This window comes from Bos indicus, chromosome 6, assembly GCF_029378745.1.
Source record: "Bos indicus isolate NIAB-ARS_2022 breed Sahiwal x Tharparkar chromosome 6, NIAB-ARS_B.indTharparkar_mat_pri_1.0, whole genome shotgun sequence".
NCBI classification, from domain to species: domain Eukaryota; kingdom Metazoa; phylum Chordata; class Mammalia; order Artiodactyla; family Bovidae; genus Bos; species Bos indicus.
In genome coordinates this window covers 117,041,295-117,063,368 of record NC_091765.1, presented here as the reverse complement: position 1 = coordinate 117,063,368, position 22,074 = coordinate 117,041,295, and the positions used below count along the sequence as shown (strand labels likewise).

The 22,074-nt window shown below is 61.4% G+C and overlaps 1 protein-coding gene across 2 annotated transcripts in view; it reads right to left on the bottom strand.

Moving 5' to 3' along the window:
- The window catches only part of POLN (DNA polymerase nu), a 153,029-nt gene that overhangs the window by 1,954 nt on the left and 129,001 nt on the right, over window positions 1-22,074 (bottom strand). For both annotated transcript variants that reach the window (XM_070791923.1, XM_070791922.1), the window contains 6 exons: window positions 19,659-19,741; window positions 15,724-15,855; window positions 13,221-13,331; window positions 11,407-11,485; window positions 3,482-3,549; window positions 231-292 (listed from right to left, as the gene is read on the bottom strand). In XM_070791923.1, the coding sequence (XP_070648024.1) occupies window positions 231-292; window positions 3,482-3,549; window positions 11,407-11,485; window positions 13,221-13,331; window positions 15,724-15,855; window positions 19,659-19,741 (535 nt within the window). The remainder of the gene's footprint in view (window positions 1-230; window positions 293-3,481; window positions 3,550-11,406; window positions 11,486-13,220; window positions 13,332-15,723; window positions 15,856-19,658; window positions 19,742-22,074) is intronic.

Here is a 22,074-nt window from a genome sequence, read left to right as displayed (position 1 = left end):
AAGCCGCCTGCGGTCCCTTCGGGGGGCGGTCTGCACGGCTTCGAGGCCTTCTGCCCGCTTGTTACCCTCCACCTCCCGCACCTCCTGGAGGAGCCGGGGCCTGGAGCTCTTCCCATGAGGACCCGGGGCCCCTCTGAGGGCCGCCCGCCAGCGCTTTGGCTGGCACGGGCCTGGTGGGGGCTGGGGGAGGGCTGGCAGGACTGAGTGTGGCCCGCAGCTCCGCCCCTCACCTGAAGCTGCAGCTCCAGCGCCGGCACGTGCTGCAGGGCTTCCATGGTTCCCTGGACAAGGGCTGGACAGAGCAAGACGGAGGCCGCTCGAGTCCACGGGCAGAGCCATGCCAGGAGGACACTCGGCCCCGGCTCCCCAGTCCCCCCGAGTCCACAGGGTCCCCAAGTCCACAGGGTCCCCCCAAGTCCACAGGCTCCCCTTGAATCCACAGAGTCCCCCCGAGTCCACACGGTCTCCCTCATTCCACACAGTTCCCCAAGTCCAAAGTCCCACTGAGTCCACAGTCCCCCTGAGTCCACAGGCTCCCCCCAAGTCCACACGTTCCCCCCGAGTCCACAGGGTGCCCCCGAGTCCACAGGGTCCCCCCATGTCCACAGGGTCCCCCTGAGTCCACACGTTCCCCCCGAGTCCACAGGGTGCCCCCGAGTCCACAGGGTCCCCCCATGTCCACAGGGTCCCCCTGAGTCCACACGTTCCCCCCGAGTCCACAGGGTGCCCCCGAGTCCACAGGGTCCCCCCATGTCCACAGGGTCCCCCTGAGTCCACAGGTCCCCCCGTGTCCACAGGGTCCCCCCGAGTCCACACGGTCCCCCCGAGTCCACAGGTCCCCCTGAGTCCACAGGCTTCCCAAGTTCACAGGCTTCCCCCGGCCCACAGCGCCACAGTCCCCACTGCTCGAGCAGCCCCGTGGTTCTTCCTGACGGCTTCCAGGTCCCACTGGCTGCATCATGCTTGAGGCACCTTAATTGGCCCAGCTGCAGGCAGTGGGGAGCAGGGCCCTTGGCCCCCAGGGGTGCCGTAGCCTCCCCACTTCTCTGCCGCTGCTCCCCACCCCTCACCCACTGACCACCCCCCGCCGATGGCCAGGCTGGAGCAGCCCAGGTAGGATGGCCTGTGTTCCCACTGAAACCCCTGTGAGGTTTCAGGTGCCAGCGAAGCCGCAAGGACAGCTGGAGTCACCGGGGGCTGGTGGCCCGTCGCCGGAGGGTCTGGGGACGGGAGCGGCCCGCGGCGGGGTCGGCCAGCTCGGGCTTCCTCAGCGTTTGCGCCAAGCCCTGTGCCCCAGGATGAGAGGACATTCCTCCCATCCCGAGTCAGCTGGCGCTTGGGTACAGAGACTGCAGGAGGCTGCTGCCTGCCCCACTACGGCCTCGGGGCTCACAGCGGTCTCGTGGGGCGCTGGGCCCAGGGCGCCTGCAGTGGCACCAGCAGCTGCCCCTGTGCTGGCAGAGGACCCTGGTGGTGACGGGGTTGGGTCGGGCTGGGGTCCCCAGCCTGCTCTCCGGGCACCGGCAGAGGCCCCGGTCTCCCTGGGGACTGCAGGGGGTCCAGGGCTTCCCGTGGGGAGTCGGGACCTTGGCCCCTCACTGGGTGTGCAGGCGCCACCAGGCCCTCGTGTGTCCCCGCCTTTGTGAGATGGACCCACTGAGGGACCTCAAATAAGCAGCGGGCGGAGCTGGCGCTCCCTGTGGTCACCTGCGCTTAGAGCCCGCTCCGCAGGGTCCCTGAGGGCAGGGACCCAAGTGCCATGCAGCCTCAGCCAGTGTCTGCCCCCTGGGCCCCACTGGGTATGTTGTGCCCACCCAGCGTTCAGAGATGAAACCCAGCCCCGGCCACACCAGGGTCACCTGTCTCGTGGTCCCTGGCTGGATTGTGACCCCGGGGCACCCTGAGCACAGCGCCAGATGGTGGCTCCCAAGTGCAGGTGGGAGGCCCCGTGTGTCTCAGGGAGCCTCGCCTCGCCACCTGCCTTGGAGGCCACCTGCCTTGGAGGCCAGCGGCCGCCCCCATGACGAGGGGGACAGGACTGTTCCAGATGTGGGACTTTCTCTTTCCTTTGTAACCAGCAAGGGAGCGCACAGCATTCCCTTCAAATGGTTTGTTTCAGACTTGTCATTTCCAAACCCACAGCCACCGTGTAGGATGGGACCCTGTGTGGGGTGGGTCCGTGCAGGGTGGGGTCCCATGTAGGGTGGGTCCGTGCAGCGTGGGGTCCCATGTAGGGTGGGGTCCCATGTAGGGTGGGGGCCCATGTAGGGTGGGGTCCCATGTAGGGTGGGTCCGTGCAGGGTGGGTCCGTGCAGGGTGGGGTCCCATGTAGGGTGGGTCCCATGTAGGGTGGGTCCGTGCAGGGTGGGGTCCCATGTAGGGTGGGTCCCATGTAGGGTGGGTCCGTGCAGGGTGGGGTCCCATGTAGGGTGGGTCCCATGTAGGGTGGGTCCGTGCAGGGTGGGGTCCCATGTAGGGTGGGTCCCATGTAGGGTGGGTCCGTGCAGGGTGGGGTCCCATGTAGGGTGGGTCCGTGCAGGGTGGGGGCCCATGTAGGGTGGGGTCCCATGTAGGGTGGGTCCGTGCAGGGTGGGTCCGTGCAGGGTGGGGGCCCATGTAGGGTGGGTCCGTGCAGGGTGGGGGCCCATGTAGGGTGGGTCCGTGCAGGGTGGGGTCCCATGTAGGGTGGGTCCGTGCAGGGTGGGGTCCCATGTAGGGTGGGGTCCCATGCAGTGTGGGTCCATACAGGGTGGGGTCCCATGTAGGGTGGGTCCGTGCAGGGTGGGGTCCCATGTAGGGTGGGTCCGTGCAGGGTGGGGTCCCATGTAGGGTGGGGTCCCATGTAGGGTGGGTCCGTGCAGGGTGGGGTCCCATGCAGGGTGGGTCCGTGCAGGGTGGCCTCCCCACTGTCGGGGTGGTCCCTGGAGGTGGGGGCACTGAGGCCCGGAGTCTCTCCTTTACAGGCAGGTCTGCAGGCAGGTGGTGGCGCTGGGGGGGCGTGGCCAGTTGTCCCCTGAGAGCCGGTGGAGCGGGGGACCCAGCCCTGAGACCCCTGCCCGGCCTCCCACCTCCACCAGTGGGGCTGGGCCGTCCGCTCCTGCACTCACGGGAGGCGGGAGGGGCCCCACGGCTGTGGGCACGGTTGCCATGGCAGGAGGCCTGGGCTCCCCTGAGGACCGAGTCGGGGGCCAGGCTCTGGGCCGACAGCCGGGGGGCGGACCCTGCCGCTGCCCCGCAGCCCGGCTCCCGTGGCGGGGGTCCCAGTGCTGCCCCCACCTTGCGGGGCCCGCAGCAGGGCACGCAGCGTTCTCTGGGGGCCGCTGGCCGGGGTGCAGCCCTCTGGGCCTCTCAAGGGCCCCTAGACCAGCCTGGGCATTCTGCAGGTGCCCCTTGCAGCAGGCCGGGAAGGGGCCTGTGAGCCCCGCAGGAGAAGCTTTAACTATTCCTGAAACAGGAGCAACCCCGGCCCCTGGGGGCTCACCTGTGAACTCAGGAACCTGTGAATCCTCCACTTCAAACAGCAGCTCATCGTGAATCTGGGCAAGCAACCTGCAAGGCACATGGAGGAGACCCTGGCGTTTGGGCCTCTGCCTGTGCCCGGGGGCGGCCGTGGCGCAGGGGGCGGGTTCCCGGGGGCGTGCATGGCACCCCACAGCGCTGGGCCATCCGCCCGGGCTTTGGCACCGGCAGCCCAGGAGGCTGAGGCTCGGGGGAGTGGGAGGACCAGGGTGGGGAAGCAGCTGGGGTCACTGCTCCGTCACAGGACAGCCTCCGGGAGGAGAGAACGGGGCTCGGGAGGGAGGCGCCTGTGGGCAGAGGGTCAGCATGAGGGCCTGGGGCCCCGCCTGCCCCCTCCCCCAGAGGAAGCTGAGGACACGCTGGGGCCGAGCCTTTGAGAAGAGCCCCTGTCCCCACCCGGGACTTCCCTGGGGTCCAGTGCTTAAGAGTCTGCCTTCCAGCGCAGGGCCTGTGGGTTCCATCTCGCATCAGGGAGCTGAGTCCACGTGCCTCAGAGCAGCCACGCCCACGAGGCACAGGCACCGAGCCCAGGCACCGCAGGGACCCTGCGCGTCGCAACCAAGACTCGACACGGCCAAAGGTGGACAAACAGGGACACACGCAGAAAGAGGGGCTGAAGGCCCCAACTGCCGCTGTTCAGTCGCTCAGTCGTGTCCAACTCTTTGCGACCCCATGGACCACAGCACACCAGGCTTCCCTGTCCATCACCAACTCTCAGAGTTTGCTCAAACTCATGTCCATCGAGTCAGTAAGGCCATCCAACCATCTCATCCTCTGTTGTCCCCTCTCCTGCCCTCAATCTCTCCCACCATCAGGGTCTTTTCCAATGAGTTGGCTCTTTCCAATAGACATTAGAGGACCCCCCAAAACCATCACGGGGGCAGGACCCCAGCAGGGACTGACCTCTAGCTCTGAGTGACCTCTCAGAGGCCACTCTGCGGGCACACGACCCCAGCCCACAGCCTGGGCACCTCAGAGCTGCCCTCTGGGCCCCTTCCTGCCCCTGAGACACCACCACACTCCCTACCCCACACCCTGGACTCGGGGCCCCGGGGCTGAGCGAGAGGGGAAGGGTCTGCACCCACTCCGGCCCCCTCCGCTGGGTGGGTCCTGGCTCCATGCCCTCTCTAAGTGCCTTCAGGCACCCCCTGGAGGGGGTCTGTCCCCACCCGCCTTGGGGTACACAGACGCCGGGGTGAGAGGAGGTGTGGGGGCCACAGAGGCGCTGCTGAGGGGCTGGGGTCCCGGGAGGACTTGTGCTCACATGCCCGTGGCTGGTGGGGGGCTCCTGTGTGCCCGGGGTGGGGGGGTAGGAGGGGGGCACCCTGGGCATCAGGCCCTGCAGCTCTTGGTGGCCACCCAGGACGGCCTGCGAAGGCCAGGCGTGCAGATGATGCCTGCTGGGGCCGTGAACCTGGGGTCAGAACCAGCCCCTGGCCGGGCAGACGGAGGAGATGCCCCCGAGCGCTCAGGGAGGGGTCGGCGGTGTGGTGCCCACGGCCCTCAGCAGGGTGGGCGGCCTGCGCTCTGTGTGAGCCGGCCTCTGCCTCCAGCTGCTTCCCAGGGAAGGCGCCACGCCCTGTCCCTGCACGGCCTGTCCGCAGCAGGCACGGAGCTTGCAGGAAGGGGCAGCACTGAGGCGAGGTGCAGTACCCGCCATCCCCGACAGTGGGCAGCAGGGTGGTGGGTCCTGGCTGGGGGCAGGGAGCTTCAAGACCAAAGGGCAGGACGCCGTGGCCGAGAACCACAGGCCACGTGGGCCCGCTCGCCCCTCTCTGGGGCTGGTGGGGTGGCGATGAGGCTGGGCCCCCGCCACCGGAGGTGGGGGCCCCACTAACCCCAGGAAGGCTCTTTAAAGGGCTAACTTGTGGGAGGATGGGGGTCAGGCGCACTTTCTATCACCTCTACCTCCTCATTGTGCCTGCGAGGTGCTGCGACTGCCGAAGCAGCCACCTCCATGCTGGCACCAAGAGGGGAAGGGCCAGGGAGCCAGAGGGGCCTCAGCCTGCTGCCCTGAGCCTCTGAACCGAAGCCAGTGCTGCTGCTGGACTCCTGCCCGTGGGGACAGCCCACCTGGGGGACGGAGCCGCTGGGACCAGGCACCTGCAGCCCAGCTTCCTAGGGCTGTGCGGGAGCAGATGCACCCACAGGGCACGTGGGGCCCACAGGGAGTGGGCTGGGGGCCGGCAGACCCCGGGCAGGGGGCCGGAGTTTTCTGCACAGCCTTGGGATCACGGCTGTCGGCGCAGTCCTCCCGGAAGGCAGCCTGGCCGGCGGCGGCGGCATTCGCTCTCTGAAGCCGACATCAAGGCCTCTGCTGTGCTCTTAGGCTCCCAAGGGGACTTAGTGTTCCGAGGGGCAGAACTCAGAGTAGGCACTTGTAACTTCTTCCAGATTTAGCAGCAAGAGTTCTCACACTTCCTGAAATCACACGGTGAACTTCTGAGCTGCTGGTGCGGCCAAGACCGAAGAGCAAGACCGTTAGTCACTCACACCTCGCTCCACAGCTGACTGAGATGTCACTGTGTTTCTAACTGCAAACTGGGGCACGGGAGGTGCCCAGGTGGGTGGTGAGCGTGGGTGTCAGACCCGCTGTTTCCTGGGAAGCCAGCTGACGTCCTGTCCACTCGTCCTGCGCTGACGGCAGGCCAGGCTGCATAGAACGCGCTCCTGTGGAGACGCCCCATCAGAGCTGCAGCCAGTCTCCCATCTGTGCCCAGGGCGGCTCCCCTCTAGGTCACCCCAGCTCTGAGTGCTCAGAGTGCAGGAGGCCTGGCTGCAGGCCTTGAGGGGCGCAGCGAGGCCCTTGCCCTCTGTCGCGCTGACGCTCAGGGCTCCCTCCTGCTGTGGGCTGACCAGCTGCCCGCGGGAGGAGGCGGCTCATGGCCTGGTGCTCACAGGCAGCTGCTGGCGGACAGGTGCCTGGAGGATGCAGACCCTCAGGGCCTGGGGGCACGGACGGTCACTGGGGGCCGCAGGGCCAGCTGCTGGGAGGCTCGTGTCCACCCCGGCAGGGGCGGTTGGCGCGTCCTGGGGCTGCAGCGCCTGCGGGGCTCGGCCTGAACGCCTGTGTCGTGGGTGGCCCAGGTCCCTGTGCCCTCGAGTCCTGTGAGGCCGCCTCTCATTGCCTGGAGGGCCCAGTCGTCTCCTCTGTCCCCCCGGGCACCTCCGCTGCCCCTCCTGTGGCCGGAAGCGCAAGGGCACAGGTGCATCAGCCTGATGGGGCCCTGGGGTCGCTGCTGCCTTCAGAAGGTCAGAGGACAGAGGGCAGAGGGCTGCCCGTGTGGAGAGAGGACCCTGCAGTCCTGTACCCCGGGCAGAGGGGCAGGGAGGGTCCTCCGGAGGCTGTCTCGCCGCTGAGGGGCTGCGGGCCTCTGAGAGCTCAGGGCAAGGAGGCCCCATGCTGGGCCAGGTTGGGTGAGCTGGGCCATGTTGTGATGCATTCTTTCTCAGCCTCCCTTCTCTGCACGTGTGAGTTGGAATCCATAGTCCCCAAAGCTTTCTTCTAGCCCCGATGTGTTCTAAGACCCGGGAGGCCTGTCCCCCGCAAACAGAGAGGAAGGGGCTCCCTGGGCAAGGGCGGTGTGGGGGTCAGGAGCCCCAGCCTTCCACTGCAGCCTGTGGGCAGCGAGCGGGGGTGGTCCCGTGGCTCCAGCCGGTGAGGGCGTGTTGGGAGTCCAGGCAGCGTGGCCCAGCCTGGGCTCCGGGCACCCAGCATGTGCCTGCCCCTCCGCTGCATGGCCGCGTTCTCGGGCACAGTGTGGACGGCCTGCTACAATTTATGAAGTGGCAGGCTGCAGTCAACATGTTTTGTTTTGAAACACATTTCATGCAGACAGCGGGCAGAAGTGACCGCTGTGTTTCTGAATTCCTCTAAACAGCCCCAGCCCCTCGTCTGCCAGCACCCCTCCTGTGGCCTGCAGAAACTTCCTGGATCTACAGCAGCATGAGGCAGAGCGGGCCCTGGTTTCTGGCTGCTGCCAAGACGGGGAGTGGGCCCGGGCCCCGCGCACCCTTGGCCAGGTCACCCCTGGAAACCACACAGGCGAGCAGGAGGCACGAATTCAGGATCTGGTCAGGGAGCCAGCAGGAGAGACCCTGAGAGACGAACGCGTGCCCACTGGGTCCTTCCCACCCTGCTGCTGCATGGGCAGGATGGCAGCCCAGACCCCGGGCAGGAGCCGCGGGCACCGGGTCTCAGGTGTCCCACGCTGTGTCCTTCCTCCAGGCCTGGGGGACAGCGCTCCTCCCCAGGCTGTGAGGTGACCCATGGCCGGGGTGCAGGGCTGGACGGGGGCCCCCAGGGCTGGGCAGGAGCGTCCCCCTCCCACACTGGGACGCAACACCACGTTCCTGGGCCAGGCCTCTGCCCGGGACATGCTGCTCTACGGAGGTGCTGAAATCACGCAGAGAATGTAGGCTTTGCTGCCCTGCACACAGGATTGTTGGTACCGTCTTTCTAAATTTCGAGAACAGACTTTTGGATTCAGTGGGAGAAGGTAAGGGTGGGTTGATTTGAGAGGATAGCAGTGAAACATGTACATTCAGTTCAGTTCAGTTCAGTCGCGTCCGACTCTTTGTGACTCCATGGACTGCAGCATGCCAGGCCTCCCTGTCCATTGCCAATTCCCAGAGTCCATCCAAACCCATGTCCATTGAGTTGGTGATGCCATCCAACCATCTCATCCTCTGTCATCTGCTTCTCCTCCCGCCTTCAATCCTACCCAGCATCAGGGTCTTTTCCAATGAGTCAGTTCTTCACATCAGGTGGCCAAAGTATTGGAGTTTCAGCTTCGGCATCAGTCTTTCCAATGAATATTCAGGACTGATTTCCTTTAGGGTGGCCTGGTTGGCTCTCCTTGCAGTCCAAGGGACTCTCAAGAGTCTTCTCCAACACCACAGTTCAAAAGCATCAATTCTTCAGGGCTCAGCTTTCTTCACAGTCCACCTCTCACATCCATACATGACCATTGGAAAAATCATAGCCTTGACTAGACGGACCTTTGTTGGCAAAGTAATGTCTCTGCTTTTTAATATGCTGTCTAGGTTGGTGATAATTTTTCTTCCAAGAAGCAAGTATCTTTTAATTTCATGGCTGCAGTCACCATCTGCAGTGATTTTGGAGCCCAGAAAAATAAAGTCAGCCACTGTTTCCCCATCTATTTGCCATGAAGTGATGGGACCAGATGCCATGATCTTAGTTTCTGAATGTTGAGCTTTAAGCCAACTTTTTCACTCTCCTCTTTCACTTTCATCAAGAGGCTTTTTAGTTTCTCTTCACTTTCTGCCATAAGGGTGGTGTCATCTGCATATCTGAGGTTATTGATATTTCTCCCGGCAATCTTGATTCCAGCTTGTGCTTCCTCTAGCCCGACATTTCTCATGATGTACTCTGCATATAAGTTAAATAAGCAGGGTGACAAGATACAGCCTTGAACCACTCCTTTCCCAATTTGGAACCAGTCTGCTGTTCCATGTCTGGTTCTAACTGTTGCTTCCTGACCTGCATACAGATTTCTCAAGAGGCAGGTCAGGTGGTCTGGTATTCCCATCTCTTTAAGAATTTTCCAGAGTTTGTGGTCCACACAGTCAAAGGCTTTGGCATAGTCAATAAAGCAGAAATAGATGTTTTTCTGGAACTCTTGCTTTTTCCATGATCCAACAGATCATTGGATTAACAGATCTCTGGTTCCTCTGCCTTTTCTAAAACCAGCTTGAACATCTGGAAGTTCATGGTTCACGTACTGTTGAATTCTGGCTTGGAGAATTTTGAACATTCTTTGACACTGCCTTTCTTTGAGACTGGAATGAAAACTGACCTTTTCCGGTCCTGTGGTCACTGCTGAGTTTTCCAAATTTGCTGGCATATTGAGTGCAGCACTTTCACAGCATCATATTTCAGGATTTGGAATAGTTCAACTGGAATTCCATCACCTCCACTAGATTTGTTTGTAGTGATGCTTCCTAAGGCCCACTGGACTTCACATTCCAGGATGTCTGGCTCTAGGTCAGTGATCACACCATCGTGATTATCTGGGTCATGAAGATCTTTTTTGTACAGTTCTTCTGTGTATTCTTGCCACCTCTTCTTAGTATCTTCTGCTTCTGTTAGGTCCATACCATTTCTGTCCTTTATTGAGCCCATCTTTGCAGGAAATGTTCCCTTGGTATCTATAGTGTTCTTGAAGAGATCCCTAGACTTTCTCATTCTATTGTTTTCCTCTATTTCTTTGCATTGATCGCTGAGGAAGGCTTTCTTATCTCTCCTTGCTATTCTTTGGAACTCTGCATTCAAATGGGTATATCTTTCCTTTTCTCCTTTGCCTTTCGCTTCTCTTCTTTTCACAGATATTTGTAAGGCCTCCTCAGACAACCATTTTGCCTTTTTGCATTTCTTTTTCTTGGAGATGGTCTTGATCCCTGCCTCCTGTACAATGTCACAAACCTCTGTCCATAGTTCTTCAGGCACTCTGTCTGTGAGATCTAATCCCTTGAATCTGTTTCTCACTTCCACTGTATAATTGTAAAGGATTTGAGTCATACCTGAATTGTCTGGTGGTTTTCCGTACTTTTTTCAATTTAAGCCTGAATTTGGCAATAAGGTGCATAGGGGTTCCCTGGCGGCTCAGCTGGTAAAGAATCCGCCTGCAGTGCAGGAGACCCCAGTTCAATTCCTGGGCCAGGAAGATCCCCTGGAGAAGGGATAGGCTACCCACTCCCGTATTCTTGGGCTTCCCATGTGGCTCAGCTGGTAAAGAATTTGCCTGCCATGTGGGAGACCTGGGTCGATCCCTGGGCTGGGAAGATCCCCTGGAGAAGGGAAAGGCTACCCACTCCAGTATTCTGGCCTGGAGAATTCCAGGACTGTATAGTCCCTGGGGTTGCACAGAGGTGAACACGGCTGAGTGACTCGCTTTCACGTCACTGTATGTAGAACAGATGAGCAGTGCAAGTTCGATGCATGAAGCAGGGCCCCCAAAGCCAGTGCTCGGGGCAACCCAGGGGATGGGGTGGTGAGGGAGGTGGTGCGGGGGTTCAGGATGGGGGGATACATGTACATCTGTGGCCGATTCATGTCGATGTATGGCAGAAACCATCACAGTATTGTAAAATAATTATTCTTCAATTAAATAATTTTTAAAAAAGAATGTAGGCTCCATGGTGACCATGAACAGGAGGAAATGTCTGAAAACGTAAAGGAGAAAACTTCCTGAGGGAAGGTGGGCGACCTCAGGTGAGGGAAGCGTCCTTCACCTTGGATGTAGGTGCACCAGAGGATGTAAGAGCACCAGAAGCCCCGGGACACAGCGAGCTCTGCAGAGAGGGCAGCCCCAGGCACAGGTCCCCTGCCCCAGCGGGTCCCTGTGTCCCAAAGGGTCTCTGTGTCCCAGCGGGTCCCCTGTCCCAGCGGCGGCAGGGGAGGGGTCCAGCTGTCCTCACGGCTGGGGACATGCTGCAGGCACATGGGGGTGAGCATGCCCCTCAGGGTGGGCCCATGACACACAGCGTTTCAGAAGGTTTTCCCACCTAACCCGCCACGCACTTCGCCCCGGGTGGGGGTAGGCTGAGCCCCAGGGAGGGGTCCTCGGCAGGGCAGGCTCTCCCCATGGCCACACACAGAGCCGGAGGCTTCTAGGGTGAAGCGCGCAAACGTACGTGGAGGCCAAGGTGGGAGGGGGAGACCGGGGGGCTGCCAGGAGGGGACCCGGGGATCCGGGGGGAGAATTCACCCCCGACCTGCACCCAGGCTGGGACCTCGGGGGCCAGCAGGGCCTGGGTGGAGCACATCCAGGGATCAACTGGGGCAGAGCTGGAGCTGGGGTGGGTGGCAGGCCCACACCCCGCCAGGGAGGGCAGGTCCCGGGGACCGGCGGCTCGCTCACTGACCTGGCCGTCAGGGTAGGCGACGTGGCCATAGCCGTGAAGATGCGGATCATGGCCATCTTGCAGAGGTCGGCAGCTGAGCCTGTGGAACCAAAGGGCTCCGGTTCAGGCGCTGTGTGAGGCCCAGCCTGCAGCCCGCCACCCAGGCGGGCGGGCTGATCTGTCCACACTGCGGGGCATGTGGCCCTGTACTCAGCAGGTCAGAACCATGGGTCTCCCTCTGGCCTCTCCGCTCCTGCAGGTGGGGGGGCCCCTACGCTCCTCTGGACCTGGCCCCTGGCCAGCTCCTCATCTGGAGGCTCTGCTAGGGAAGGCTCCCTCTCGGACGACCTTGGTGATGGCCAGGTTCACTTCCTTGGAGCCAGCGGACAGAGGTTCCTGCTTCCTGGGGGCCATGGGCCTCTCGCTAGAGTCTGCTTGACTCCTCCATGGTCAGGGCCTCGGACTCTGGCCCCTAAACCTTCTCTCGAGGGCCCACCTGGTCAGGCCAGGCCCACCTGGGATGTCCCACCTTGGCCTGGTGAGCTGAGGTCAGCTGACTGAGGACCCTACCCCTGCAGACTCCCTTTTGCCACATAACGCAGCTCCCCAGGAGCCCCGGGAGCAGGGTCTCAGCACACTCACGGATTCTGACCGCACGGTGTCCACCACACCGGCTGCAGGATGATGGGGCCGGGACTGAGGCACTGGGTCATCCCTGCTCCCGCAGCCCACCCGCCACGTGGCCCTTGATCCCCAGCAAGCCTCAGGCTCCCGGTGTGCAGCCCCGGGACGTGAGCAGGGCCAGTCACACAGTCAGCGGGCACCAGCACAGTGGGGCTGCTCATTCTGGTGCCCAGCTCACAGTGGGTGTCTCAACAAGCAGCTCTGCTCCTGGGACGAGACTGAAGCTCAGGTCTCCATTCCTGGCCTTAAGCCCTTTGAAGCTCCCAGGTTCACGGAGAAACAAGCCTGCAGTCTGTGGGCCGCCTCCCCCCACCTCAGGGCGGCAGCTGCCCCCAGGGCATAGCAGGGTTGCCGGCAGTGTCCGCTGGTCTCTGCGGCCAGCCTGCCGGCCTCTCTGTGGGGCTCGTGGGGACTTGGGGCCTGGGGACCCTCTGCCCTGGCTGGATGTGGAGAGGCTTGCTGCCTTAGGAGGAGTGGGCGGGCTGAGAGGATGTGAAGAGACCGGAGGGGAAGCAGGGTGTGGCTGGGGGGCCAGGGTGGAGGTGGGGCAGCGTCCTCTCCACTGGCCAAGCGAGGCGTGAGGCTGAGGCCGGGGCAGCGCTGCACCGGCCTCTCCGTGGGGCTCACCCTCCGTGCCCCACGGCCCACACCTCCCGCCCCGGGTCTGCTGGGTGCCCCCTACAGCAGACACCCCTCCAGGGCTCTGGCCCGCCTCCAGCCCTGCCTCTGGGCCTGTAGGCCTTGGCTCTCCACCCGAGCCCTGGGGTCACAAGTGGGGACGCGGCTGGGCTGCCAGGCTCCCAGGGCCTCCTGAGGAGGGCGCCGGGTGTGTGGACCGTGGTCACGCCCCTGCCCTCCCTCCACCCGGACGCCCAGGGGCTCCCAGAGCTGGAGGCCTGCGCACATGGGCCCTCCGCCCGCCTCCTGCGTGGATCCCTGGAAGGTGCGCTGGGCCCCACGGCCTCACACCTGCCAGGGGTACAGCGAGAGTTCGGGCCGAGGGTGGTGGGACGGGTCTCCGTTTGACTCTAGCGCTGGCGGACGACCTCCAGGAGCCTGCCTGCTGCCTGCAGAGCTAGCCTCGCAGGGGCAGGTCCGACAGTCACCCGTCCTGCGGGGCTGAAGACCCGGGAGTAGAGGGGCTCCGGCACCTTGCACCACGAAGTTCGCCGCTTGCCGCTCCGCCTGCGCCCGAAGCTGCGGGTCGTGAGCTCGGATCCTGGGCAGCGGCCTCCTGCGGCCCATGATGGACTCCACGTAGCCTGTGGTCCGGGAGGAAAGCGGGCGGAGGGCACCGGTGAGCGGGAGTGGGAGCGGCGGCCGGGGCCCTGCCCTCTGGCCGGGGCTGCTCCAGCGGAGGTCCCGCCCACCGCCCCGCCCCGCCGCAGCCGGAGCTCCGCCCGGAGGCCTTCAGTCCACGTCCAGTGCGGGACACGCTGTTCTGTGTGGACACGGATTCTGTGTTGGGAAGCGGGACAGTGGCAGGGGCCTGGGCTTGCCTGGCGGCAAGCTTTGCACCCTCTCTGACTTCTGTGCTGCTCTTAGATCTGACATGGGACAGAAGGGTGATTTTTACACTAAAAGGTAAAAAGCCATGTGCGAGACTTGGGTGCAGGAGCAATTCTGGACTATGGAAACTGGAACTGGGGAGGAAACATCAGTCCTTAGTCTGCTCAGGGAGGGGTTGGGGGTCTGCGTCAGAGACCACATCCCTCACTCTAGGGCCAGCCTCCGTGGGCCCCAAGCTTCCGTCCCTGGGGTCCTCTTTAGGAAAAAGAACTGTGAAGTGCCGCGTTGGTGATACTCCTGACTGGTGAGGACGCTGGTTTTGCTAGGTGTTGGTAAGAACTAAATCCCCAGCTTGATCTTATACGTGTCTGGGGACTGGAAGAGCTGCTAGTATAAGCCGTCATTACAAAAATGACTGTCCCGAGCACTGGCTGCAAAGCGCGTAGTTAAGGCCGCCTCTGCCTCTGTGGTTTTCCAGGGATTTCTGACTGTGTGCTGGGCACCGTGCTTCCTACGCCTGCACCGTCTGGATGGACTTGCTCCCTTGTGGGCCACGTCCCGGGGTTGGGGCTCCAGGGAAGCAGTGAGCTCCTGGTGTCAGCACGGCGCCTGGCACCGGGTAGGCGTTCAACACACGCGTGTGGCGTAACTGAGGGTCACTGAGTGTTTGCTCACACGTGCAACGCTGGGTCAGAGGGCACCCATGCTTCGCGCTGGGACACGGGAGGCCCTGGGCCCTTCGCGAAAGGTACCAGGCAGGCCTGCAGGGCCTCCCATGGAGGGGACACTGGCCCTGCCGGGCAGCCGAGGGTGGGGCGGGGGTCCCAGCTGGCACCTCCGCGAGCCCCATGGACTTGGGAAACGGCTGTCCCCTCGGTCTCCTCCTCTTCCTCTGTGAGGCGGGCAACAGGGCCGCCCAAGCGTCTGAGTCGCAGCGAGGACTCGGTCAGTATCACGGAAGCCCGTCGACACCGGCCCACGCCGCACGGCACGAGGGCCTGTGTTTGACTGTCTCCACCCTCAGTGGCTCCGTGGACTGACTCACTAACACTGCTTCTGTCACCGTCCTAATATTTCGTCATCGGTAGCCTTTTGTCTCATCCAGGTGTGGGGTTCACCCCCAGCCCAGGGAGCCTGAGGCCCGTGGGGCACTTCCTGGGGGGTGGAGATGGTTTGCTGGCTTCCTGGAGCCCCCAGGAGGCTGCTGTGGCTGAGCACTGACCTGGCCCGGCTCGGGCTGGTCAGCCCAGGGGGAGTCGTGCTCGCAGGCTCCCACGAGAGGGTCAGCAGCAAGCCCCCAGTGCAGGCGTGGGTCCCAAGCCTGCTCTGGGACGCGTGCTGAGCCCCGCTCCGTGTCTGTTCCAGGAGCTGCTGTGGTGCTGACCTCCTTCCCCTTTAGTCTGCTCTGCTGCTCTTTGCTACATGTCTCAGGTTGAAGACTGTCTTTTATGTCCAGAGACATGTCTTCCTTTTTGAAACACTTAAAAAAAAAAATCCCTTCATCTTTAATTGGTGGCCATGTCTCACAGTTTTGCAATGGGATATTTATGCTGCCATTTATTTCTAAGATGTCTGTCATTCGCTTGGGACTTCTTTTTAAAGTCCCACATTGGAGACTTCCCTGGTAGCCCAGTGGTTAAGACTCCATGCTTCCACTGCAGGGGCGAGGGTTTGATCCCTGGTCGGGGAACTAAGATCCCTCATGCCAAAGAATTAAGCAACAGAATAAACTCCAAGATTATTGAGGAGTGCAGTGAGTCTTTCAAGTAGGCAGACGAATGGATGGCCTCACATGCAGATATAAAGCTACCTTCCTATTCCACTGTGGTCACAGAACAGGTTCTATTTGATATTCTCGGAAATCTGTGACCAGACTGAGGGTAAACTCTGTAGCTTTTTAGCTCTCCATTTCCAGGTGCGGGACTCACTCTTTCCATGAGCCCACCCACTCAGCATTTCCCACACATGCCGGGGTGTTGAGGCCTTGAGCAGAGCCTGGCTCTGGACCCTCCTCGCATGGAGTCTGTGGTCCCACCTCCCCAGCGGGGCGGGAGCTCACCCGGCTCCAGGGGCCCCCACTCCCCACCAGAGGAGGGCCCGGGGGGGAGTGGGGGCTGCCCACAGCTTTGCTTGCAGCTGGCTCACCTGTCTGCTGACACCGAGCAACGGTTGCTTGGGTGAAGTCCTTTATTTTCTTGTACTTCTGCAGAAAGCTCTCCAAAAACCGGGCAGCTTCCCGAACAGGAACTCCGAGGCAAGCAGCAAGCCGCTCCTTCCCTGTGTGAGCAGAAACTCAGTCAGCGGTCAGCCTAACTCTGACCTCATGGGGCCCAGGGGCACCAGGCAGTGACCAGCATGCATGGAAGCGAGTCCACAGAGGCTCTGGAGAGACTCAGGGAGTCAAGGCCTGGTGGGCACCCCTGCCTCTTCTGACCGGTCAGGATGGTGCTGGCTTTTGGCTCCAGGATCTAAGTGCTTGGCGCTGGCCAGTATGGACCAGGGCCTGGTAAATGCTCATTGATTAGGATGCTGACCAGGGCCTGGCACCCTTCAGGGGGTGCAGACCTGATCGCAGCCTGTCCAGAGGGAAGCTGGTCTCAGAACTGGGGAGGCTGGGGAGTGTGGGCGCATAAAGAGGAAGGGAAAGTCCCCAGGCCAAATCATGAGGGAATGGTGGTGGGGAGCTCACTTCCAGGGGATTTTTTTTTTTAAACAAATACATCTGGTCCAGGCTAATATTTGGTTATTTCAGGACACAGGTGATCTGATGAAGCTTCTTATAGCGAGATCTCTGGTCAGGATAGCACCCCAAGTTCCAGGACAGGACTCCCAAGTTCCAGAACAGGACCCCAAGTTCCAGAACAGGACCCCAAGTTCCAGGACAGGACCCAGAGTTCCAGGGCTGCACCCTGAGTTCCAGGACAGCACCCTGAGTTCTAGGATGACACCCCAAGTTCCAAGATGGCATTTTGAGTTCTCGGACAGTACCCCAAATTCTAGGATGACAACCCAAGTTCCAGGATGGCACCCTGAGTTCTAGGATGACACCTGAGTTCCAGGACAAGCCCCCAAGTTCTAGGATAGAACCCCAAATTCTAAGATGGCACCCCGGGTTCCAGGACAGGACCCAGAGTTCCAGGACAGCACCCCAAATTCCAAGATGGCACCCCAAGTTCCAGGAAAGGACCCCGAGTTCTAGGACAGGACCCCGAGTTCTAGGACGACACCCTGAATTGTGGTTATCTGCAGGTCCCAGGAAACCACTTGTTCGCTTTCTATCAGTGCAGATTTTCTTTTCATTATTTTATTGTGGAAAAATGCATATAACATAAAGTGTGTCATCCTGTAAACTAACTGTGGCTGTCCTAGAATTTCATTTAAAGGTGTAATCAGTTACACACCATCAGCTCTCCTCTGGATTTCTTTTTCATCTGGCACGACGTCTGCGGTGCGTCCACACTGACGGGTCAGCGGTGTGTTGCATCAGTGGCAGCCGAGTGTGGTCGACGTACCACGTTCGTTTCAGGCCTGCAGCAGAGTGACTCGGGTGTACGTGTCTCTTCTTCTGAGTTGGATCAGGCTATCCTCTTTCTTCATGTTTTTGTGATTTTCGGCTGTCCTGGCTCTTGCAGATGGCATACTGTAGACGCTCTAGGCTCGCCTGTGTCTCTCAGCAGCACAGGACCAGTTAATTTGGCTAAAGTCAGACTTCAAACTTGGCCCCGCTGCAGTGGCTGAAGCGGGGCTGTCTGAAGCCGGCCCGTTCGTGCCCAGTCGAGGGGGCAGCCAGAGGTGGGGGCCAAGTTCAAGCTCAGGATGTGGTGCTCTTCTCCGGTGCTCTGCTTTCTGAGGTTTCTCCCGCCACTCTCTGGACTCGCTGATTGCCCAGCCTCTGTCCTCTGGCTCTTCACGCTGATGAGGCTCTCGTTTCTGCTGGAGTCTTGGCCACGCCCGGCACTGACGGGGTCTGGCTTCAGGTGGAGAGTGAGACGGCTCACCGTGTCCCTCCTTCCTTCCAAGTGTTGGCCCACCCCCAGTTCTGTGTGCTTTGGGCACCTACGGGACCTTCGGGTGGCTGTGTATGATACCGCGCCCTGGCACACTGTACAGCCGGTGCCTGCAGGAGAGAGTGGCGCAGGGGCCACAGTCTCCTTCCCAGGGTCCGAGGCTGGGAAGGACTCCTCTTCTGTCTGTGGGGCTATTGTCCCTAGGTCCCTGCTCCCGAGAGGGGCCGGTGCTGTGGAAGTCTGAGAGAAGCAAAGATGGGCTGAGCCGGAGACCGAAGTTCCGCTCAGTTCTCCAGCCCTGGCACTTGCTCCCCATGCCCTTGATGGGGGTCTGTCCCACTCTAAGATCACGGTGCCCCCCTGCCCCCAAGTGAGACCCCGTTTGGCTCCATGAGGGCTTCTGTCCTTGCGTTTCCTGCCCTTTCTTCAGGCACAATTTCCCTCTACACTTTGATTGAGCCTATCAGTTCCTGCTGTTTCAGCTGTGAAAACACAGGCCCGTCTCCCTAGGGGCACGGGGGGTGAGGATGCCCTGGGCAGGAGCACGAGGGGCCTGCACCTCACAGGCCCCACGTGAACAGCCATCGGGCTTCTCCCGCAGAGGGTGAGTTGCCTCCTGTGCACGCACATCAGTGTGTCTGTGTGTGTCTAGGTGTGTGTGTGTGTGAGAGATGAAATTAGGTTTAGGAGTAACTTTCACTCCGCCTTCCCCAGTACTCTCTGCCCTACACAGAACTGGAACCGTTCTCCCCCTGCTTCAGCCCCAGGGCTTCGTGAGAGCCTGGTACGCGTTTTGGGACACTGGCCCATGGCCAGCCGGCTCCTGGGCAGCCCATAAAGCACAGGCTGGCCCGGCCCCGGTCAATGGGCCCCACGGGCACCAGCAGCTGCGCTGGATGAGTCTGGTGGCTCAGTGCGCCCCGTGGACCGGCTCGTGTGGCTCGTCTGACAAACGCCAGCCCTGTGGAGCAGCAGCCCCGGAGCCCGGGGTGGAGCTGGCACTCAGCAACCCCCAGAGACTGGGTGTGGAGCTGAGCTTCAGCAGTGGCAACAAGTGGAGGAGAATCAAGTTTGAACCGGCTCTGCGGGTGGTGGGAGCTCAGAGCAGGACAGGAGGCTCAGGGGCCACCTCCAGGCGGAGGCGCCTGCGGGCTGGGGCTGGGCTGGTGGGCAGGCAGCAGAGTCCAAGGGGCCGAGGGCAGCAGTGAGCCCAGCCCTGCCCTCCTGGCCAAGGCCCCAGGTAGCAGGCACTGCCGTTTCCAGGGGACAGCCCTTCGCTGAGCCCTGGGGAGAGGGGCGAGGGGCCCCTTGGGGATGGGGAGGGGACATCATTTCACTCGTCCCTGTCCTGCTCTCTCTCTGTGGCCTCCTGCCGTCATCATCACGGTGATCACGACCCTGAAACCAGGCCTTGCCCCCGTGCCCTCCATGGCCGGAGTGGCCGCCTCCAGACCCACCATGCTGGGCTGAAAACACAGCATCGCAGCCCAGGAGCCGGGCCTGGGCGCCCAGGACGCCTTGCGCCTCCCGGGAGGCAGACGCAGCCGGCTGGCAGCCTGGACGGCGGCATCGGGGACGCCTGGGGTGGGAACCCCGTCACCGGGAGGGCTGAGAGCAGCCAAATCACCCTCGTCACCTTCACGGCTACTGACTCACTGCGTGTTTACAGCACGGAGCTCCGCTCCTCCGCAGGAGATCACACAGCGCCTCTCCAGAAGGAGCCGGACTAAGTCTAGGGGAGCCCCCAGCGCGCACAGAGCTCCTCACTGGGAGGGGCCGGGGAGGAGTCTCCTGGAAGCCAGGCTGTGCCTCAGGGCAGGCCGAGGGAAGCCCTCGCTTCTGCCCGCCGCCTGCTCCCACCGCAAAGGCCGTGGCGACGCAGGGTTACGGGGGCGAGCGGCCTGCCTGTGCCTAGTGCCTACCAGGTCAGCAGCACGCGGACGGGGCCCAGGGACCCGCAGAGCGAGCTCCAGGGCCCGAGCACCACTCCACAGCTCCACCGCATTTCAACGCAGGCGCCCCCGCCCCGTCTGGCCTCCAGGTGACGCAGGCCTCCCACCCCGCCACACCTACCTGCTCCATAGACCACCGCATACACCACCTTCTTGGTCTGCTCCCTGTCGGCATGCGTCACACGCTCTGGGGAGACGTCCTTCCTGCGTGGGAAGACAGCGTATGGTCAGGCAGGCTGGGGCCTCCTCCGCAGAGGTCCTCCAGGGTCCACCTGCACGGCCTCCTCTCACCCCGAGGACCTTCCCAGGGGAGACGGTCAGCATCTACAGCATCCGTGTCAGCCAGGGCCTCCCAACAGATGCGAGCCAGCCAGGTTCTGGGGCGTCCACACCCCAAACCAGGCAGTGGCTCCAGTGCCCGAGCGCCGGGAGAGAGGCCTGGGCTGGGTCCTGCTGCTGAGGGCGGCAAGGGGGCGACATCTGGACCCTCCACAGGACTGGACAGGCCGCCTGCACCCTGCCCCCCAGAGGGAGGGGCCGGGGCGTCAGCCCGTCCTGGGCGCCCAGATAGCAGCAGCAGCAGCCCCATGTCTGACCGTGCATGCTCACTTGATCTCCTAAGGTTAAAGTTGAGCCTGGGAAGCAGAGGGGCAGGCGGGCACCCGGGCCCCTTCCCCTTGCCAGGCCCTCCTCGCCCAGCCGTGCGCGTACCCTGCATCTCCCTGATGGAGTGAGCCCGTCAGGTGGGCAGAGACAGAGACAGGAAGGAGGAAGGCAGAGAGGCCGCACAGAGGAGCCTGCCTGGGAGGCCTCCTGCAGAGCCTGCCTTCTCTGCTGCTGCCGTGACGCTCAGGGTCTGCTCAGGGCTCCGGGTGGGGCATGGGGGCTGCCCTGGCCTGCACGTGGCTTCCAGCTGTCCTCACAGGCCGAGGCTCTGAGTGTCCTATTTCCTGAAGACCCTTGCTCCCAGCTTCTCCTCCCAGCCCTGAGCTGTGGGCTCTGTTGTTGGCCACCCCCTTGCCCCCTGCTGTTGCTGATCTCTGATGTTTCCCGGCAAGGCCGCCCCTTTCTGCCTGGAGAGGGTTCCGAGCTGGGGAGTCAACGCCGAGTCTGTGCTTCTGGCCGCCCCCGGCAGGGCAGGGACAGACAAACACTGCTCTGTGTGCCGTCTCTCGGGCTCTCCGGAGCCAGGGACGGGGCCCACCCTGGGCGGGTGCTGCCCCGTCACAGGGGTGCTGTGGGCCACACGAGAAGACCAGAAAGCGCTCCTGTTTCAGTCTTTTTTTCTTGACTCAGCACTGGCTTGATTGCTGCCCGCGGCTGGCGGCGTCCCAGCATTCTGACAAAGTCGAGTCTGGCGGTGCGTGCTTGCGTTTCGCATGCTTCTGGCGGCAGGTGGGCGCTCAGAGCTGCCTGCCCCACCATTTTCAGTGATGTCCTAAGGTTCATCTGTTTCACCACCTGACCTCCAAGTTCCGACGCATTTTCCTTCTCCTTCTGCGTGAAGCGGTTTCGCCCACTTTTAAACCCTGCCCTTGACCTTGGTATTGCCAGCAGCTGTCTTTAGATGATGGGCATAAGACCAAAACGCACCCAAGCTCAGAGCAGGTGTGTGCCAGCCCGTGTCCAGCCACCCTTGGGCCTCACCCTCCTCCCTTTATTTTGGAAATCCACAGGTGCTCCAAACCCCATCAGAAAGGATGCTGCTGAAAACCTTACCCATTTCCCCGTTAGCTGCCTGGGGCCCAGGCCCAACAAACCCGTCTGGTGACCCTGCAGAGAGAGGCCAAGGGAGGCGTTTTGGAGCAGGTGCCCCCCAGTCAAACCACACTGGTGACCCCCCTCAGTTCTATCCAGAGCTGGGAAGTTGTCTGAGGAAGCAGCATGGAGCTCTCCCGGGACTTGCTTCTTCCTAGAGTCAGGGTGTGATAGAATCCAGACCCTCAATCAATAGAGGCGGCAGACGCGTAGCGAGCATCACTTTCTGATAACAGAACACACCTTCTTCTGCAGCACGGCACACACACAAGAACCCATCAAGCACACAAAAAACCTCAAAAGGCTGCACACAGTAGGAATATTAAAATAACACCCAGATCACAGTGCAAGGCAAGCAGAAATTGAAAACAAAAACAAAATCCCCAAAAGCCTGTTTTGCCTAGAAATAAAGCAAAATACACTTCTAACAGCAACTTTTGGTGGAAGAGAAATATAAACAGAAATCAAATAGTTTCTAATGAAGATAGCATATGTCAGAACCAATGAATTACACTAAAAGTGAGGAAATTTCACAACCTTAAATGCCGATATGAATACAAACAAAAGAACTAAAATACATGAATCAAATAAATGCAAGAAAAAACAAACAAATCAAAAGAATACACAGGAGGGAAATAATAAAGTTAGACTGAAGATGGGAGCAGAAATACAGCAGAGAACAGCAAGACGATTCATTAGTAAATAAAAACCCTGGTTCTTACACAAAACAGACCAGGAGCTAGTTTACCCAAAAGGGAAACACAGAGACACAGAGTAAG